The sequence below is a fragment of the Anas acuta genome, chromosome Z (assembly GCF_963932015.1).
Source record: "Anas acuta chromosome Z, bAnaAcu1.1, whole genome shotgun sequence".
In the NCBI taxonomy this organism is placed as follows: Eukaryota; Metazoa; Chordata; class Aves; order Anseriformes; family Anatidae; genus Anas; species Anas acuta.
The window spans coordinates 23,101,858-23,120,288 of record NC_089017.1 but is presented as its reverse complement, the minus strand read 5'-3'; the positions used below and the strand labels follow the sequence as shown (position 1 = coordinate 23,120,288).

General features: G+C 40.9%; 2 protein-coding genes across 4 annotated transcripts in view; one reads left to right on the top strand and one right to left on the bottom strand.

The window, feature by feature from the left end:
* Window positions 1-995, bottom strand: part of DOCK8 (dedicator of cytokinesis 8) — a 94,962-nt gene extending 93,967 nt beyond the window's left edge. The window contains exon 1 of the mRNA XM_068666750.1: window positions 800-995. Within this exon, the coding sequence (XP_068522851.1) occupies window positions 800-852 (53 nt within the window). The 5' untranslated portion in view covers window positions 853-995. The remainder of the gene's footprint in view (window positions 1-799) is intronic.
* A 9,642-nt stretch (window positions 996-10,637) lies between these two features.
* Window positions 10,638-18,431, top strand: part of LOC137848552 (zinc-regulated GTPase metalloprotein activator 1A-like) — a 28,882-nt gene continuing 21,088 nt past the window's right edge. For 2 of the 3 annotated variants that reach the window (XR_011091416.1, XM_068667746.1), the window contains exons 1-6: window positions 10,639-10,820; window positions 11,652-11,738; window positions 12,427-12,523; window positions 13,643-13,734; window positions 16,763-16,822; window positions 17,859-17,896. Coding sequence is in view for 2 of the 3 variants with exons in the window: in XM_068667746.1 (XP_068523847.1) it covers window positions 10,715-10,820; window positions 11,652-11,738; window positions 12,427-12,523; window positions 13,643-13,734; window positions 16,763-16,822; window positions 17,859-17,896 (480 nt within the window). In the remaining variant the exon portion in view is untranslated. Of the gene's footprint in view, window positions 10,821-11,651; window positions 11,739-12,426; window positions 12,524-13,642; window positions 13,735-16,762; window positions 16,823-17,858; window positions 17,897-18,431 lie in introns of all 3 variants that reach the window. The other variant, XM_068667747.1, reaches the window with a different exon arrangement.

Sequence of the window (18,431 nt, the reverse complement as noted above, 5' to 3'; positions counted from 1 at the left end):
ATTTTATCCTCTGTAACTGAAAACCCAAGTCTTCCAATAAATTGCCAGGGAGGTGGAATTTCTGTGCATACTTTTCTCTCTGGCTCAGAGATTGGCCTTATCCTCAGTTTATACATGTATTACCATTGTGCTATTTGCTCTTTTACGTGTCAGCAAACTCAGTTACCTTGTACTTACATCGACACCCTGGAAACAGAGATTTTGTCTCAAACAACAATGCTCTTGAAAAGCTGGCCCGTGTTTCCCTTTAACAGTGTAAAAATAATTGTCTTGCTTTCCTACTGCTGCTGCAGAGCAGAGACCAGCTGAGAGTCACCACTTGCCTGGGAAAAGACACCAGAGTCTAGCAGTCTGCAAGCTCAGAGTTTGGTGTTCAACAGCTAACTCACGCACTCGATTCAACGGGGGAGAGAAGGATACATTTATTTCTAATCAGAAGGATTTTTTCTTTTCATAGGTGAAAGGGTAAAAGGAAAAAAAATAAAAAAAAAGGCGCACAGAGGTATACTACCGCAGTACGGACGTCCTACATAAACCCTCCTTTTGCCAGGTGCGACGCTTTCAGCCTCAGATCTTTTTGCCACTGCGTGCGGAGAGGAGAAGGAGGAGAAAGAGGAGAAGGAGGAGGAGGAGAGGGAGGAAGAAGAGGAGCCCCCACCTGCCCTCGGCAGGCTCGGGGGCGGCGGCAGAGCCCGGCTGCCAGCGGCGGGCAGGCGGCTCCGCGACCGGGGGGCTCCGACCCGCCCCGTCCCGTCCCGTCCCGTCCCGTCCCGTCCCACCGCGGGGGTCTCTCTCTCACCTGTTGATTTTCAGGGCAAACGCCCTCCTCTCTGCGGCGGGCAGAGTCGCCATGCGGCCGCCGAGGAGGGCAGAAGCCGGCTGCACGCACGTCGGGCGCCTGGGTTATTACTTATTATTATTATTGTTATTAATGCTACTACTTATTGCATGCTGCGGGCTACGGAGCCGGCGGCCGTCTGACAGCTCTTGGGTGGCAACTTCCGCATTTACCTTCCTTACCGAAATCGGCCCCAGTGGGAGGGCTCTGCCGCTCCGCACCGACGGCTTCTCGCCCCGCTCCCCCGGGACGGGGGGCTCCGGCGACCCCGCCGCGCCCCGCAGTCCCCGCTCCCGACCCTGCTCCCTCCCGGATCCTTCCGAAGGATCCGGAGGGGATCAGTGGAGAAAGCGGGAATTGGACCGGGAGAATTTGCTGTGGCGAATTCGCCTCGCACCTGCGGGCGAAGACCTGTGGGAAGTGTTGAGCATCCCCGCAAACACCCCCAGCCCCTGTCACTGTGGAGCCGTGGTGTTGGTGTTGCACACCCACACACTGCCCTTTGCACGCGTGGGAATAGATGGGGTCACTTCGCCGTCCCCCCAGCACGGTGATGGAAGGGTTTAGACAGGTGGAGGTGGCAAGGTTGGGAGCACATTAGGGTCAATACCTGGTTATTGAATACATGCAAGCCACAAGCCACATCTGCAAGGAGGAGCACACCTCACCACAATGAAACACAGTTTTAAAGTCTGTGAAACCAAGGATTAAGATGTGAACAGATGTCACTTCTTGACCTGTGATGATATTTTGCCGATACACACATGCACCCTGGATATATCTCCCTCTTACCCCTTAAGTACTTGACTAGTAAGGAAAACGTACAACTACCAATAAGTTTGGCTCTAAGCAGGCACCACTACTGTACTTTTCACCTTCACTTGCAGCTTGACTCTTTTAGATGGCCATTTTTAGTAAGTATCTTGTGGTTGTGTTGCAAAGCGATGTTTCCTGACTGGTATGCTTCTCTTGGCCTTGGTGCAGATTTCACTGCTTCTGCAATAAGCAGAACTCGGGCTTCATTGAAAGGGGAAACAGAAGCCAGAAATGGTTTCTGTAGATGAATTCTGGGTAGAAGAGGCAATTCAGTTTAGGCAGTCTTTATTAAATCATTGCCTTGGAGACAAAAATGTTAGGATTCAGTTGTTGAAACGCAGCCACAGCTTGTTTCTCCATTTCCAGTGAGCTGAAGGGTATCTACAGGTAAACAGCGTAAGTCAACTGAAGCAAGGAATGGAAGAATAAAAAGAATAAAACTTTATTAAAACTAAATTTGAAAATGGAAACAAATACAGACATGTTTAGGGGAAGAACATGCAAAGATCTACAGCAGAATGAGATCTTGGAGAAAGGTTTGAAAAACTTAGAAAGAAAGTATTGAAATCTACTATTAATACACTCTTATTAACTGGAAAACAATTGCTTTAGGAAGAATACATTAGAAACTTTTTTGGACAGAACTTACCCACCACACCCATCCTTTCTTTACGTCACCAAGATAAAGCTAGCGCCACTTACCTACTTGTAATTTCAACTTAGTTATCACTTGGTTACAAATCACTCATAACAGTGATCCGGCATGTGTGTTGGTCTCAAGAAAACTGTTGAGTGTCAGAGATACTGGACGAGGCAAGATAATGCTTTGCACTGCCTTATTTCTGCGCACTTGCGTGCGTCTGTTGAAACTTGATCACTCCTTCTAAACTGTTTCCAGTGCTCAATCCAGCTGTGGGTTTAATAGATATTTTACTAACATGCAAGAAATTCCAGATGTGCAACCTGCCCTCTGACAGGCCATTTGCAATCTCGTTGTGTCAACAGTGAAAAATCAAGAACAATTAAACATTTTTTAATAGACCCATGCAATTTTAATTGATACGCCTATTTTTTGAGAGCTTAATTTGAGATAAAATAAACACACAATTGACACAAAACACCCAATGCTTGATTTTTCTTGGAGCACTTCACACGCATTTCTTACCTACTCTAGTTGGAGTCAAGGGCCTCAGCACCTTTGAAAGCTATGCATCAGAAATGAGCTGAAATATTTACTTTAGTATCCTGGCCTCTCTAGATTACTTTTTTTTTTTTTTTTTTTTTGATATTACTCAAAACTGGTATATAAAGAACCTTATTTTCTCTCTCTCTTTTTTTTTTTTTTTTTTTTTCCAGAAATTTAGTTTAGATATTAATAAAAACCACATTTTTCTTAAGATGCCATGAAATAAACACCAGTTTGTGCATTTTCTGTGCTGTCCAGACTCACTGCAGAACAGACAGGAGACATTACTTATGTCTTCTTCACACATGTTGAGATGGTCTCTCTCAGCTCAGCTGCATTCTAACTCCTCTGTAAAAGGAGTAGAGGAGGAAAAACTCCATTTGCAGTTTTTTACCAGTAGAAGGTCACTGCTATCACGTGCAATTGTTTTCAGGTAGCTTAAACCTGCATTATAGATTGCCTGTCATTAGAAGAGCTACTTGTCCACAGAAGTTAGGTCTCTTGTTTCTCAAAATATTGCTTCTGAAAACCATAACCATCATTTTCGTTGTTTAATTTCTAAAGCCTTCATGAAGTGCTATGTGTTTTCTAACTATGAGTCTGTTTCTAGCAGCTTACAAGCAAAGGAGGAGAAAAGTAAGCAATGAAAAATAAGCAAGTAGCTCCCTTAACCATTCTGTACATTGTCTGGATGTAGAGACAGCAGGACAAAAGTTTTGGCAATAAATAGGTTTCACACCCATCTTTCTGTTCACTGCAGGCCCAATCGAAGGTATAGGACTTTCTCTTCCTTTACTGCAGCGTATGGTTAATTGGGCTTGGGGTGTTGGTTTTGTTGTTTGTTTTTTTTTGTTTGACAACAGGACCATGCTTCTATTACTAGCTGTATCTTCAGAACTGCTAACTATTCAAGAAGAAATCATTACCTCAACGTTTATGCTATAAAAATAGTACAGGCTTTATCTTAACAGCTCATGTGGTACCTTCTTTGATTGCCAAATTTGGCCACACAAATTGAGGCGGCAGTAATGCATATAACATCTCAATCTCACACAACTCTTAATTTTGCAGTTTCCACTTTCTTTTTTTTTTTTTTTTTTTTTTTGTAAACAAGGACAAAAGGATAATTCAAAAATAATTTGTCACGTGGGAAAAAGCACCTGTAGAGAAACACAAAACTAGGGTGTTGTGGTTTAACCCCAGCAGGCAGCTAAGTACCACACCCTTTAATAATCACCTCCCTTCAATTAATACACAGATATTGTTCACTTAGTCTATGGACGACCCCCATGAAATGCCCTTAAATTTTTCATAAAATGTCCACTGAGTTTTTTCAGTCCATGACTTAGATTCTACCTGTTGTGGTGGCTGCTCAGGGCAGGAGAGGTGGTGTGCTGCATGGAGTTACTGGGCACCAAGGCCAGCTTAAGTTGGTTCACTGTTGCACTTGCACTGCTTCTTGTGAGACATCCTCCATTGGTTTGAGTGGTTCCTGCTATAGGACTTCCTATAACATGTGACTCATATTGGGTTGAATGGGTTACAACAATTTTAAGATATATCCATCAAAAGCTCCATCCTTGGTCCCCTCCGACCAGGCTGCAGGGTTCCGCATTGCAATGAGCTCCTCCCCTTGTCCCTGGCCTGGCTAGCAGCAGAGGGTTTCTCCTATAGCGCACCCTATAAAATGCAGCTCAAATCATGGGTTGCAGCAGTTTGAAGGCATATCCACTACAATCTCTACCCTTTATGCCTTTGGACCAAGCCATAGGGTTTGACATTGCAATGAACACCTCCACAATGAACACTTACCCAGGAGCCACAGCATCTTCAGAGGCCTACCTGCTGCGGCATGGCCTTGTCCACAGCCACAGCTCCCTGCCTGCAGTGGCATGGACATATCCACAGCCACAGCCACAGCTCAAGGTGTACCTGCACTAGCATGGTGACATGGGACCTTCAGGGGCCCCTTCAGACACCTCCTGTGTTGTGCTCTCACCCACGGCCACAGACAGTTTGAGGTGCATTCTGTCATGGCCTTATCCACGGGCATGGACACTGCAAGGTGCACCTGCTGTGGCACGGACATCTCCACAGCCACAGATGCCTAAAGGTGCACTTGCTCCAGAGCTGGCTCCTCCATGGTCAGAGATGCTTCAGGGTGTACGTCTCCCATGTGGGCTCACCCACAGGTCTCCATCCTTCTGACTTGAGTTCACTCTGGAGCCCCAGCCTGTCCAGTAGAGCCACACAGGAACAGCAGCGATGCCCTGGCCATCTGCCAGCCTGGGCGCATGGTCACAGATGTTAGCAAAATGTTCCCAGCTGAGCACCACAGTTGCTCACTCACACTCCACAGGTGGCATGGGGGAGAGAGTTGGAAGGATAAAAGTGCGAGAAATCATGGGTTGAGATAAGGTTCCCAAATTCCTGTCGGTAGGCAGGTGTTCAGTCACTTCCAAGAAGCAAGGGTCATCACTTGGAATGGTTTCTTGGGAAGACAAATAGCACCACCCCAAATGTCCCTGCTCATCCTCCTTCTTCACATCAGCTTTTATTGCTGAACAGGACATCATATAGTGCGGTACACCCCTGTGGTCAGTTGGGATCCACTGTCCTGGCCCTCCCAGCTCCTTGTGCACCCACAGCCTCCTTGCAGGCAGGGCAGCATGAGAAGCTGAAAAGTCCTTGGCTCTGTGTAACCACTGCTCCTCAACAACTAAAACATCGGTGTGTTATCAACACTGTTTTCATAAAAAAATCCAAACCATAGCACCATAGAAGCCTCTGTAAAGAAAACTAACTCTATCCCGGTCAAAACCATGACAGACGGTTTCCATGGCTGCTAGTATGTTCAGCAGCTACATCCCAAACATTTAGATCATTAGAAGTTTTCATTTTTTTTTGCATGAACTGAATTATCATCAGCCTACTTCATCATATGAGAAGCAAAAGTCATCAAGTATTCTTTTTCATCTATTATTTCAGCACTTTTTTTGTTTGTTTCTGAAAAAAAAAGGGGGGGAAGGAATTTAGCTTTTTGGATTACTATCAGATGAGGTGTTAATAGATGGACTTTTTACACTATCTGATCCAATAAAATTTTGTCAATACTGTTGCTTCAGCTTATTATTAAACCCTGTCATTGTTTGAATTCCTGCAACTAACACACCTACTGCATACAAGGCCATGAAGTCTAGTCATGTCTTTAGAAAAAGAAGTAGGAAGGTCTTTCCAGTCAAGAGATGAAAAAAAGCCATCAAACCAAGTGTGAGTGAAGTGAGCACAAAATCAAGATAAAGCAAAGAAAATAATGCAGTTTGTAACACATCATGATTTTCCAGACTTGGCTTGCTTGGATGGCAGCAGATGCTGGGGGGTCTTGCATACAACACACTAGAAGGAAGCATGCTTTCATTCCCCATCTCCCCATCCTCCTGTCACAGACACAAGCATCCCAGACTGTGATCCTAACGATTGCTTCCTCACTCACCACCACATTTCAGCCCTAGAATCTGTCATAAAGGCATGCATCCCCTGACCCCCACTGCATTTTCAAATGTTCTCACTCTGCTTTGGTCTCACTCCTGCAACCTGGCCAGCAGGAGGTAGGACACCAGCAGCTGGGCAGGGTGAGGAGCTGCAAGGCCAGCCTCCAAGGGCAGCGAGGTGCTGCTGACTGGTGGTACTGCCAGAGCAGCTACTGTACCCAATGTTGCATGAAATTGTCAGAGAACAGGCAAACGGGATTGGGAAGCACTGGCAGGGACAATAAACAGCGTGTCTATGCGCCATCTACCGGGGGCTTTTTTCTGTAATGACAAGCATTTCCAAAAAACTTTTTCCTTAGAAGTGTAAATTAGGAGTCACTTGTTTACTGGCAGTCATATACCTGAAAAAAATGGTATGGCATGGCAGGGTGCCTACCACTAAACCCGACTTTATGGCCCAGGACAGTCGGGGATGATGAAGCCCTGGTGAGGCTCTGAGCGTCCCTTGCTCTTTGCAGAGGATACGCCTTTGATGTTTTATCAAAAGCTGAATTAAGTCCACAGGAATATTCTCAGTATCTTTTAGAAGGGTAACCTTGAATCCTTGGCAAAATACACCAGCAATATGCAATTTCAGTAAAGAATAACCATTACCTGATCATCTCATTAGAGTATTGGAGGTTCACATCAACAGGAGAACTGTGATGATCTCTACCTGCCAGCAGCACACAATGACTGCCAATGTTTGCTAACATTACACCATCCTACAATGCTGCTGGCTCATCTAGCCAGTGCCACTACGCACTCTTGCTAAGGGAAGCTGGATCTGGTCATGTGCAGTGCTCTCACTGGCATAAATCTCAGTAATGTCTAAGATCACTTCAAGTTTAATAAAACAAAAACTCTTATATGAAAATTAGGAGACTAAATCTAAGAAAAGTGTACTTTTCTACTACTCCTACTGATGTATTAAAGAAATTGGCAAAGAAATTCTCAACCATCCTTTAAAAAACAAACAAACAAACCCAAAACCGCACCCACCCAACAACAACAACAACAACAAAACACTTCTATCTTTAAGTTTCATTTCTGTGTTGGTGAAACATAAGAAAGGGAACTTAGACCACACTGGAGCTGCCTTTTCACAGAACATTTGATTCTAGAAACAAAGCAATAGCCTATGTGAATCTTCTTTTTTTTTTTTTTTTTTTTTTTCCATTCATTTACCACTAATCTATATAATTTTTTCTGTAGAAATATAAATATTATAGGCTGAACTCTCAACAGAATGCTCACATAAACAGCACTTAGGTGGAGGCAACGCTGACAGATAATATTTTCCATTATAACCACCATCCTCTTACGTACAATTAGGGAACCTGCTAGGTTGTATATGTTGATATTCAAATTCTGACTATAGGCCATGCCTCTACTCAAATACTGTGTTTCACTAAAACAAATTAAAGCATAACACTGTACTACACTCCAGTCATAAAAAGCAGAAGTGTCAAAAGGTAGGTGTACTAACTGAAGTAACACTGTTGCTTTTAAAAGCATCTCCTTGTCTTGTATTCCATGTTAATGATGTGTTCACTAAAAAAATAAAAAATAAAATAAATAAAAAAAAAATCCGACAATCTCCTTTTATCAGGGAGTTAATATTTCAATATACAAGTCATTTTCAGAGCTTCACATGGGCAGAACCTTACTTCATTATTGAACCTCACTACAATGCAGCAGCTACAGAGGTCTGACAGCACCTGAATTGCTTCCCTGATTCAGGTCAGCACATGCTGATGACACCAACTCTCCACTACACTGTGCCAGGAATCTATAGGAATCTATCACAGTATTTGCAAGATCTGGGCCAGCATTACATCTTTTACCTACTGTAGTTTTTTTTACCAGTTATTACTGGACATCGTTTCTCAGAAGACTGCTCAAGCAAAAGGCTTTCAAACCCTCTTTATTTATCTGTTTATTTCCTGTGTGTCCACAATGGGTGTACCAGAAACATCCACAAATACATTCATAACAGTTGCCATGAGAATTTCTCAATGTACATACAAATAAGAAAATAGAATCTAAATATAGATAAGAAAATAGAGAAAGCTTAAGAGAAATACTTAAACAGCATTCACAGGCAAGAAAGAAGTTAATGTACCCAGGGCAGTGTGCAAATCACACTAAGGTTATGCCTCTGCTTACCAGTTTGTATTTTGAGATACATGGGGCTGCTAAGCAGCTACTGAACTCATCACAAAAATTAAAATTTCAGTTCCTTCATTGTTTTGCAGATTAAACAACATCAAAAAAAAAAAAAACAAAAAACAAACAAACAAAAAAAAAAATGGTATTGTTGTATTGATTTGCAGCAACACCTTTCTCTGGGATGCTGAACTACACTTTACTATATACACTATTAATACCGTACAGAAACCTCCTTCTCCAGAAGGCATGATGCTTTAGGACTGTTATAGTCTATATACCACTGAAATGTCAACGTTTTTATTTTCCTGTTGTTTAAATCACATAATGCTCCCATTATTGATACATGATACAACAGCATTTGCAGTATCTTGCGACATTCTTCAGTGCTTCTTTTTCCTTACTTTCACGGCTCTTACAGTCTTGTTCCCTAATTCTTCTCAAAGAGCAACAGCCTAAATAAACATTTTTATCCTTTGTTGAAATCAGTCTGAAACAAACTACTTGCTTGCACTGAGATCTTCAGAATTTTGGAAGGTACTAACTTACTTCAACTGCAGCCAAAACCACCTAAACTAACAGTTAAATATGACTTCCTGCAACCTATCAACACTTCACCACTTTCTAATGGCGTGACTGGAAGAGAAATACCTTAGAATAAACCACTCTGACTATGCCACCCAGTTTGCTGTGTTCATTTTAGTGGCCACCACAACAAAATATGCAGGCTTTGCATTTAAATTCACATAGTAGGCCTTATTACAAAGTTCAACAGAAATGCAAGGACAGCTAATACAGCAAATTTCTGATGTTTGAATGTAAACTTTCAAGAAATTTGAAAGGAAATCCAGAAACCACATTATTTATTTTGGGTAATTTTGTTCTAGAGAAACGTAATGACCTGGCGCATGTGAACTAATGAAAAGCAGAACAACTTGCAGAGCCAGGACATTGGTCTCATCATATCTTTTTTCCCCACTATGTCTTACTGACATGTAAATGAAATTTCAGTATTACATTTTTTTTCTTTTTTAATGTTCTGTCGTGCTAACATGCTAGTTTCCAATACCTCTCTGATTATTTTCTTCCTTTTGTTTTCTGTGAGCTTTCTCACAGTGGAAATCTTTACAATTTTTGTTAATTAATGCCCTAATAGAAGAACTATGAAAAGCTGAGCAGTCTCAGCACAGCAGAAACATGTGCCATTGGAATTCACTTTCAGAGTGCAAACAAAGAGTTTTGAAAAACGGGCAAGTTTTTTCCTTTAAAACAGGATCTGTAACATTTACCTGACCGAAACAAGACTGCAAACAGATGTATCACGTCTTGTATTGGTCCTAAATTGCATGCTTATACAATATAAGGAACGGATGAGATTTACTGTCTTTAACAATTAAGGCAACACAAACTCCACAACTAATTTCTGTCAGGTATCCTTATTTATTAAAGGTACCTAGGCCTGTCACCTTGTTAAACTCACGGCTTTCATGCTCAGGCCTTTACTGAAATTCTATCAAACAGGCAGAAGATTTAGAGTATTGAGCAACATTAATTATTTTAACTACAAGCAGAACAAAAATAAACAAACAATAAAAAAAAAAAAATCAAGCACTGCATTTCTGTAAAAAATCAAGAGCATTATAATTTGCATTTGAGCTTTCCTTTTTACCTTAAATGATCGCATAGTTATAGGTATTTCTGTTGGAATAAGTAATTGTACGTGCATGGACAAGCTAAATTAATGCATCTTGTAACTAACTTGATCGCTTTTAGATCAGATTTTTACACATTTGTGACTGAACTAAAATCAAACTATTCAGCTACAGAGAAATATCATTGAATATCGTTCACATCACAGGGATGTTTTAACCTGTAAAAACGTAAGAGGATTCAAAGGCGTGTGTACCGCCCAGAGAAGTAAACAAGCACACAAACACGATTAAGACACGCATTTTATTAATTTGTACCAAAACCCGCCTCACTAACGCCTGCCTCACCAGGCTTTACAGCCAGACGCGCGTGCGCCCAAGCGGCCAGCGCATGCCCGCGGCGGGCCGTGCCGGGAGGCGGGCGCGTGGCGGTGGGGGAGGAGGAGGAGGAGGAGGAGGATGGCGGGGGGAGGGCGGCGGCGGCGGGCTGAGGGGGAGCGGCGCGGCCGCCATTAGCCGCGCTGTGATGGAGGACGAGGAGTGCCCGGCCCTGGTGCCCATCGCCGGCGGCGGCTCGGAGGGGCCCGACGCCGGCAGGAGGATCCCCGTGACGATCATCACGGGCTACCTGGGTGAGGCGCTGCGCTGCGGGCTCGGCGCCCTGTGGGGGTGTCCCCGCTTAATGGCGACCTCGTTTAACGTCTCAGCGAGGTGCTAGGTTGGTTGGTCGCGGTTCCTTTGGTTCCTTTTGCCAACCAGAGCTTTGCTTTCCCTCTCTTAAACCAACGCGGTGATTGGGAACACGGCATAAAGGTGTGTGCAGTAAAGGACCGGGACTGCACACCCCCTTCTGAAACTTGTCTTAAAACTTTGCACTTCGTTGTCCTCTTCCCCCCCCCAAAAAAAACCAACAAAACCGAGGACGCAAAGGAGGGTTGTCTCACCAAACCCCTGTTTTTTTTGTGGGATGAACTGGTTGCTTAATGGTGCCTCGTCCCATGGCACGTAGAGCACAGTCACTACTGATGACAAAACTGCTGCTTAGAAGAAGCAACGAGAGGTAGAAGAATAAATGCCTATTCTGTTAACACAGTAAACGTGAATTTTCTAGGAAAAGGCTGCCCAGCTCGTAAGGGCTTGTAAATTACTTGAGCACTGGCACTTTGTGAAGAGAAGACTCTGTTTTTTTGGTTTGTTTGTTTTTAAGCTCAGATAGAATGAGCTAATAGTCTTTGAAGTCTCCTTCAAATTTTTTAATCTCCTTCAGTTTACTTTTTTCAGTTTAATCTCCTTCAGTTTAATTTTTACGGTGTTATAACAGAATGCAGGATGTGAGACTGAAAACTTTTATTTCAGAAGAGATTAGATTCGTCTGATGTGTGTGTGCCCGCAGTAGTATTTGCTTTTAATTTGAAAATTTAGCCACTTTTAAAACCATATCAGAAATGATGTTTGTGTTCTAGGTGCTGGGAAGACAACTCTTTTAAATTACATACTGACAGAGCAACATAGTAAAAAAATTGCCGTGATACTCAATGAGTTTGGAGAAGGTATGTAGACCTGTAGAAACATTATTTTTATTTATTTCTGCCTGTAAAATATATATTGCTAGAAATCAAGAACATCTCATTGCTGAAATTATTGTTATGACACCCTAGAAAATGGCAAAAAGTGTTTTGGTTGGTATTAATAGAAAATTACTATGTGCTGATCAGTTTTGTACATCACTTCAATTCCTTGAAGTCAAGTAAATGAATATATTATGCTGCTGCAAGTGCTGTACCTCCGTTTGGCCTTCTCATTCTTAAGCAGATGGAAATTAAAATGAACTGTTGGTGGGTAAGCTTTTATATATAATGGTCAGTGTTGCTTACAGTTTGCACTGTGGTAGTGTTGTTTTTCTTTAGTGGCGGTGTTTTTTCTATATGCATGTCACTTCTAGTCATAGAGCCTAAAATAACATAGCCTTTTCCCTTGCTTTTAGCAAAGTTAGTTGCAGTTGTGCTGTCATGTTTATCCTTTGGGTTTTGGTGTTTGTAGAACCAGTCTGACTTTGTTATTTAACTGTCTCAAAAAATGGAAAATACTGGCTTACGAACAGTGTATTAGAAACAGTCTCTGAAAACAAAATGTAATTTAAGAGTGAAATGTATGCCAACCTGATTCTTTCATATCTCCTTTGCAGGCATTCTTTCACAGATTTTTGGATTCAAATTACAGTACTTCCTCTTTTTCCAGGCAGCGCATTGGAGAAATCCCTGGCAATCAGTCAAGGGGGAGAACTCTATGAAGAATGGCTGGAGCTCAGAAATGGCTGCCTGTGCTGTTCAGTAAAGTAAGGAAGGACTGTTACGCGAGTTCTTACAGCGGGTTTTTGGGGAATTGAGGAGACCGAGGTCTAGATTCACAGAACTGATGGTAGTGTTGATTGTGACCTCTTTTTGTCAGTTAAAATGAGAACTGGAATTTGATAGGTAGAAATGTATTTTAGAAATGCGTTGATATAAACACCAATTGGGTATTGTAGGGTAAGGAGCTCTCAGTCTTCTGTTACTAGTACATGCTATTAAACAGGAAGGCTGTAACTAGGACTCAGGTGAACTAATTTCCAGTTCAAATCCTTACATGGTGTTTCTTACTCTATCTTGATTAACACTTGAATGTTTTGTTCCTCAGAAAGGGTAGAGGGTGAGCTTGGTGGCCTAATGAAATGTGATATTCTGAATTGTAAACTGATAGTTATGTTGAAAAGTAATAGTGCATTTGGTTTTGTTCTGTTTTGTTCCCATGTTCATTTGAATGCTGGATTGTTTTTGATAAACCATCGCCTTTCTTATAAATTTATTTACCCAGAAAATTTGAAGAACTGGTCTTAAAAATGGGATAGTAAGGGGAAAACAAAGATCCTGTTGTACTGTGTTGTATGGCGGGATGTAAAGAATGCTGCCATTACTACTTTTTTTTTATATACATTGGTTTCCTATGTAAAATACCGTATGTTTTGACTTCATCAGCTGATTCAGTTACACATCTTGATTTTGCTATATGTGATAGAGAAAGACAGGAGAACATTGATCGATCTCCACTGCCCCCCCTTCTTTTTAAAATCTCAGTTTACAAATAAAAAAAGTTATACATTCATACAGCTGTGCTTTACAGTTATTTCAGTGTTTGAAAATGAATATTCATTTAAATGACCATTGTTACGCCCTTGGGAGTTGGCAAATAGTATTTTCAGACTAAAACAAAACAGAAAACTGCTATTTACCTGATAGTGGAACAGCATCTTGATGACTGAATTTTAAGTGTAGTCTGTTAGTCCTGACTCAGACCTTTGCTTCGATGATACTGTTACTGTGTTCTGCATCAGAAGATAAATATGTTTACATAAAACATGTCTATATATGTTTTACTTGTATTCTCTGTTCTCAGGTTTAATTGTTTCTTCTTATAGGGACAATGGTGTGAAGGCTATTGAGAACCTCATGCAAAAGAGAGGAAAATTTGACTATATATTGTTAGAAACAACTGGTTTGGCAGATCCAGGTAGTTCGCATTATGCTTGTTTTTCATAACCATTATAATTATCCTGTTTTTATGAAGTGTTCGTTTGCTCACCAGTCAGTTCACCATTCAGAATGTATTATAAAGTGGTGACTCATCAGTCACATGCTTTGGTTGCTGTATAGACTGAAACTGAACTGGTGAAGGGAATTGGTGCACCAAGAGGTTGTGGTGTTTTTTGTTGTTGTTTTTAAACTTTTAACTTTTAGATTGACTCTAAAGCCTAACAGAAATCCAGTTAGAATATATGTCTTTCAACAAAATAACTGGTAAGGCTTGGAGAAGAGCTAGCTTTCAGTAGTCTTTTCTGACCTGTGTTTCTCCTTTCGAAGTATAGATTAGTAGATCATCTAGTTTAGTGTTACATGGGTTGTCATAAGCCTTGTATTCTGTGAAGTACTGCCAAACAGTACATTTATAAGTAAACTTATACATTGGTTTGGTGTACAGAAGGCAGTAATAGATCTTACAAATTCCTTGTGTACTGTTTAGTGATATTTATTATAAAAAGGTGTTTCAACTGGAGTTCATGTTAGTAATAACTGTCTAAACGGTTGTCTCTGAGCCATACCAATTAAAAATGTGTCGTTGATTGAGAGTGGAGGAAACTTACTGGCAGTTCAGTTGTTTCCCGTTTAGTAGATTGACACTTTCCAGCTCAAAGCTAAATAGTTGTCATAGTAAAGTAATTTTTTTTTTTTTTTGAAGGAAGGACATTGATTTGGCCTCTGTTACTCACACATCCTATTTGAGTCAAATTGGAAAACTATTAAGCTTTTTGGAAAAAATCAATAGATACCAGAAAACCATTAGATCTTGTGGCCTTTGCTATAGCCTGCATGAGTAAGTCCTGTAAACGATTGACAGGTATTTGGTGGTGTTACAGAGTAATGTTTGGAGGACTGCATCTTGTCAGTTCAGCTGGACAGCTCTAGGCATTAGAATAAGTTCAGTTATTGTTTTCTTCTGTGATTTATTTGCTTAGACAGTCTGTCAGTAAAGAAGAGTCTGATAATTGAAAAATACGAGTACTGTCACTGCTGTTAGCTCCTTCTGTCTTTCATGTTGTAGCACTGATACATGCTAAATTGGTTTGTTTCATGACAACTTGTGATTTTTTTTGTAAATATGCAGCACATCCTACAGTTGCTAGAATGTATTTCACAGCGTCTTTTTAGCAGAAAGCAAGGAGTAGCGTGTTCTTGGGCCATATATATTACACAGGTTGCAGGTCACAAATTTCTAAATCCGTGATAGAATGTGACCACAATGGTTCAAATACTTTTGGATTCTTTTTCCTCTAGGCTTATCAGCTTAGTATGTTCTGTTTTACATTATAAAGAAATGTTAAAATTACACAATCACAGACTATTTCAGGTTGGAAAGGATGCTGGAAAGTCTTTAGTCCAACTTCCTGCTCAAAGCAGGGTAAGATATAAGATCAGGTTGCAGGGTTTTCAGTCAGAGAATGGTAGTGATAGAACAACTCCAGTCAACCTGTTCTGTGCCTGCCTTTTCATGGTGAAGCGTACTTCTGGTATATGTGGTCTGAACCCCTTATTCCTGTGATCGTATGCTGAACTCATACACGTCTATTGACATTTTTTGTGTACATGGGATCCCTGTGCTGGAATTGCTATCCAGGTATGGTCTTAAAAATGCTAAATCGAGGAAAATGACCTGCCTCAGCTATGCTCCTGTTCCAACAGCTTGGGATGCTGTTGGCCTTCTTTATTCCCATGGCATACTGATGGCACAGCTTCTGCTGACCACGATGCCAAGGGTCATTTCCATAGACCAGCTCCCTAGCCTGTATTGTTGCAAGGGGCAGGCTTTTCCTGAGTGTGTGGCTTGACCTTTCTTCTTGCTGAATTTCATCAGGTTCCGATTGCCCTTTCCTTTCTGACTGCCCCTCTGAAAGGCAGCCCTACCCTTAAGTGGTAGGGCTACCCTTAAGCAACTTTTCATTTCCCAGTTTGATGTTCTATATGAGCTTGGCAGGCATGTCCTCTATCTCCTTCTCTGGACTGCTGCTAAAGAGGTTAGAAAAAGGACAGGTGCAAGGATAGACCCCTGCAATACCCTGCTTATACTGGCTTCCAAATAGGATGTGACCCATTAACTGCAGCCTTCAGATCTTGCTGGCCAACCAGTTTTGTCTAGTTGTGTTTCTGCTTAGGTTGGTAATGCTGCATCGTGTTTACAAGAATGTCTTAGAATACAGCATTCATAATTTCGCTAGAGTTGAGGTAAATGGCATGCAGTGCACTGCCCTGTTCGACAGATAAAATGCTCATTAGAAAAGAAGGCCAGGCATGGCCTTGACAGATGGGTCAGTCATGATTTACACTGTTAAACCTCCAGCATAATACCTGTCTGCAATTTGAACCTACATTAGAGATTTGTTAACCTGATTAATCCTAAAATATTTTAGGCCAGAGGTTTTCCTGTGCAGATCAGAGATAAGGAAAGCATTCTTCTCTGTCTTCAGTTATTCTTGACTTTCTTCATACTGTTGATTTTTGATGAAAGAAGCTGCATAGAACAGTTCAGAAAAGCTGCTGAAGCGGAAAAGATCCCTGGGAGGGAGCTGATTTCTCCCACACGTCCCAATACCATTTTCCTTTAACTGTTTTATCTCTTAAATGCCCCTCTTTTTTTTCTATAAAATGTGTGGACGGTGACCATGGGTGACAATGGGTGAAGGGAGTAGCGCTGAAAACTTTAAAAATGAGGGAGCCATGCAATGAGTACAGTAATGGCACTGGGTTAATACTACTGAGGTACTAAGCTAGTTCAGACAACTTAACGTGCATCTGTGTGGGGTTTTTAAAGCTTTTCTTAGTCGTAGCTGTTGATTTGCACACAAACATAATGTAGCAGCTGATAGATAAAACATGTGGTGGTTGAGTACTTGACCTCTATGATGCTATCTGAATTTGGAAGAGAAGAATTTTAAATACAGTACTATTAATGTTAATTTTGCAGCTAAATTTACTGTATTTCTTAGGAGCTGTGGCCTCCATGTTCTGGGTTGATTCTGAGCTGGGAAGTGACATTTATCTTGATGGTAAGCAGCGCAAACTTGTACCTGTGTTTAGTGTAATGTATTCTTATAATTTAAGGCAAGATTTCAGAAGATGTTTGAAAGACATAGTTTTGGTTCTCACATCCACAGATTTAACAACAAAGACCCATTTTCTTGCTCTGATACTTGTATACTTGATGAGCTGTTTTAGTTCACTAAAGCCAGCAAAAGTTGTGTATGTTTTGCAGAGGGATCAGATAACGAGAGATCTTGATTTTGATACCAGGGGGAATAAATCAAAAAGAAAACACCTCATTAGTTAAATGTAATTAAACATTATTTAGGAGTGATATTACGGTTTCTATTCAGTTTCTATTATTTTTATTCAATGTTTCATTATTTGTCTTCTGTGTTGTTTTTGCCTTTTGTACTCTTGTTTACTTTAACATTTGCTGTGTTCTATTAAATATCTGAGTTTACTGTAATACAAACTGTCAGTAGTTAAAGAGCATGTTGAATGTTGTTGTTTTTAGCTAGAAAAAAACTTTTAGATTTTGGATTAAAAAAAAGTCCCTGAACCAATTTGGTTAGGCTGTGAAGCAGCCAGCTAGTCAAGGAATGGTTCAGTTGTGTAGGAAACAGCTTCCAAAGTTTCTGCTAGACAACTGCAGATTCCTGGTCACTTAAAATAACTGTGTACTTCAGTCAGTCCCCTTAATTTATTTTAATGATCTGTGGAAGTATCTCTCTGCCAATTTGCTTTGGCCTGGAAGCAGAAGGAGGGGCATCCGTCTGGTATGAATTTCTCTTACCTGGCTTAGTAGACTTTAAAAAAAAAAAACAAAAAAAACAAAAAAACAAACAAAACAAACAAACACAAAAAAAACAAACGAAACACAACACAAGTGTCAAGTCTAATGTTGAGATGCACTGGAAGCACTGAAAGTATTGTGAGCAATTTTAAGTGTGATGATACTGTCATTTACTGTCACTCTACTAGTTGTACATGAAGCTAACAAATTGTTAAATTTGCTGAAAACGGCTAATGGTTTTACTCCATTTTGATATTCTCTTTTAGGCATTATATCTGTCGTTGATGCAAAGCATGGACTGCAGGTAAGATACTGGCTTTGTTACATATTTGAAAAAAATTGCAATGTTAAAAAAGCTATTGCAATATTGTTCATTTTGACAAATTAATTTTTAACAATTGCTTTAATTCTTACAATGGATGAGGATATATTTCAGTTACTATAAGTAATCACCAGTTATATTTAGTGCTGTATTTTGAATGGGAATAAGAAAGTACCAATACACAAGTAGTTCCCGGGTCCTTACCTGCAAGTGCAGCAACGTGTCTACTGAGTCTTGTCAGGTTGCTAAATATTTAGTTCCTTATAGGTTATGTCATTTCACCCAGGTATCTTGGTTGTATTCCAAATATACTTCTGTATTATTGTGAAAGCAGTGGGAGAAATTTGGCTTACAGAGCACCATCGGTCCAAGTTACCTGAAGGTAGAGGGGTAAGAGTAGAACTCTGATACTACTGTGGTAACAAGTGAGTTAAGGCTGTAAACTGGGGAAAGGTGCTAGCATAATTGCAACTTTGGGGAGGAGAAATTGGAGAGCCTGATGATGAGGCACCCTATC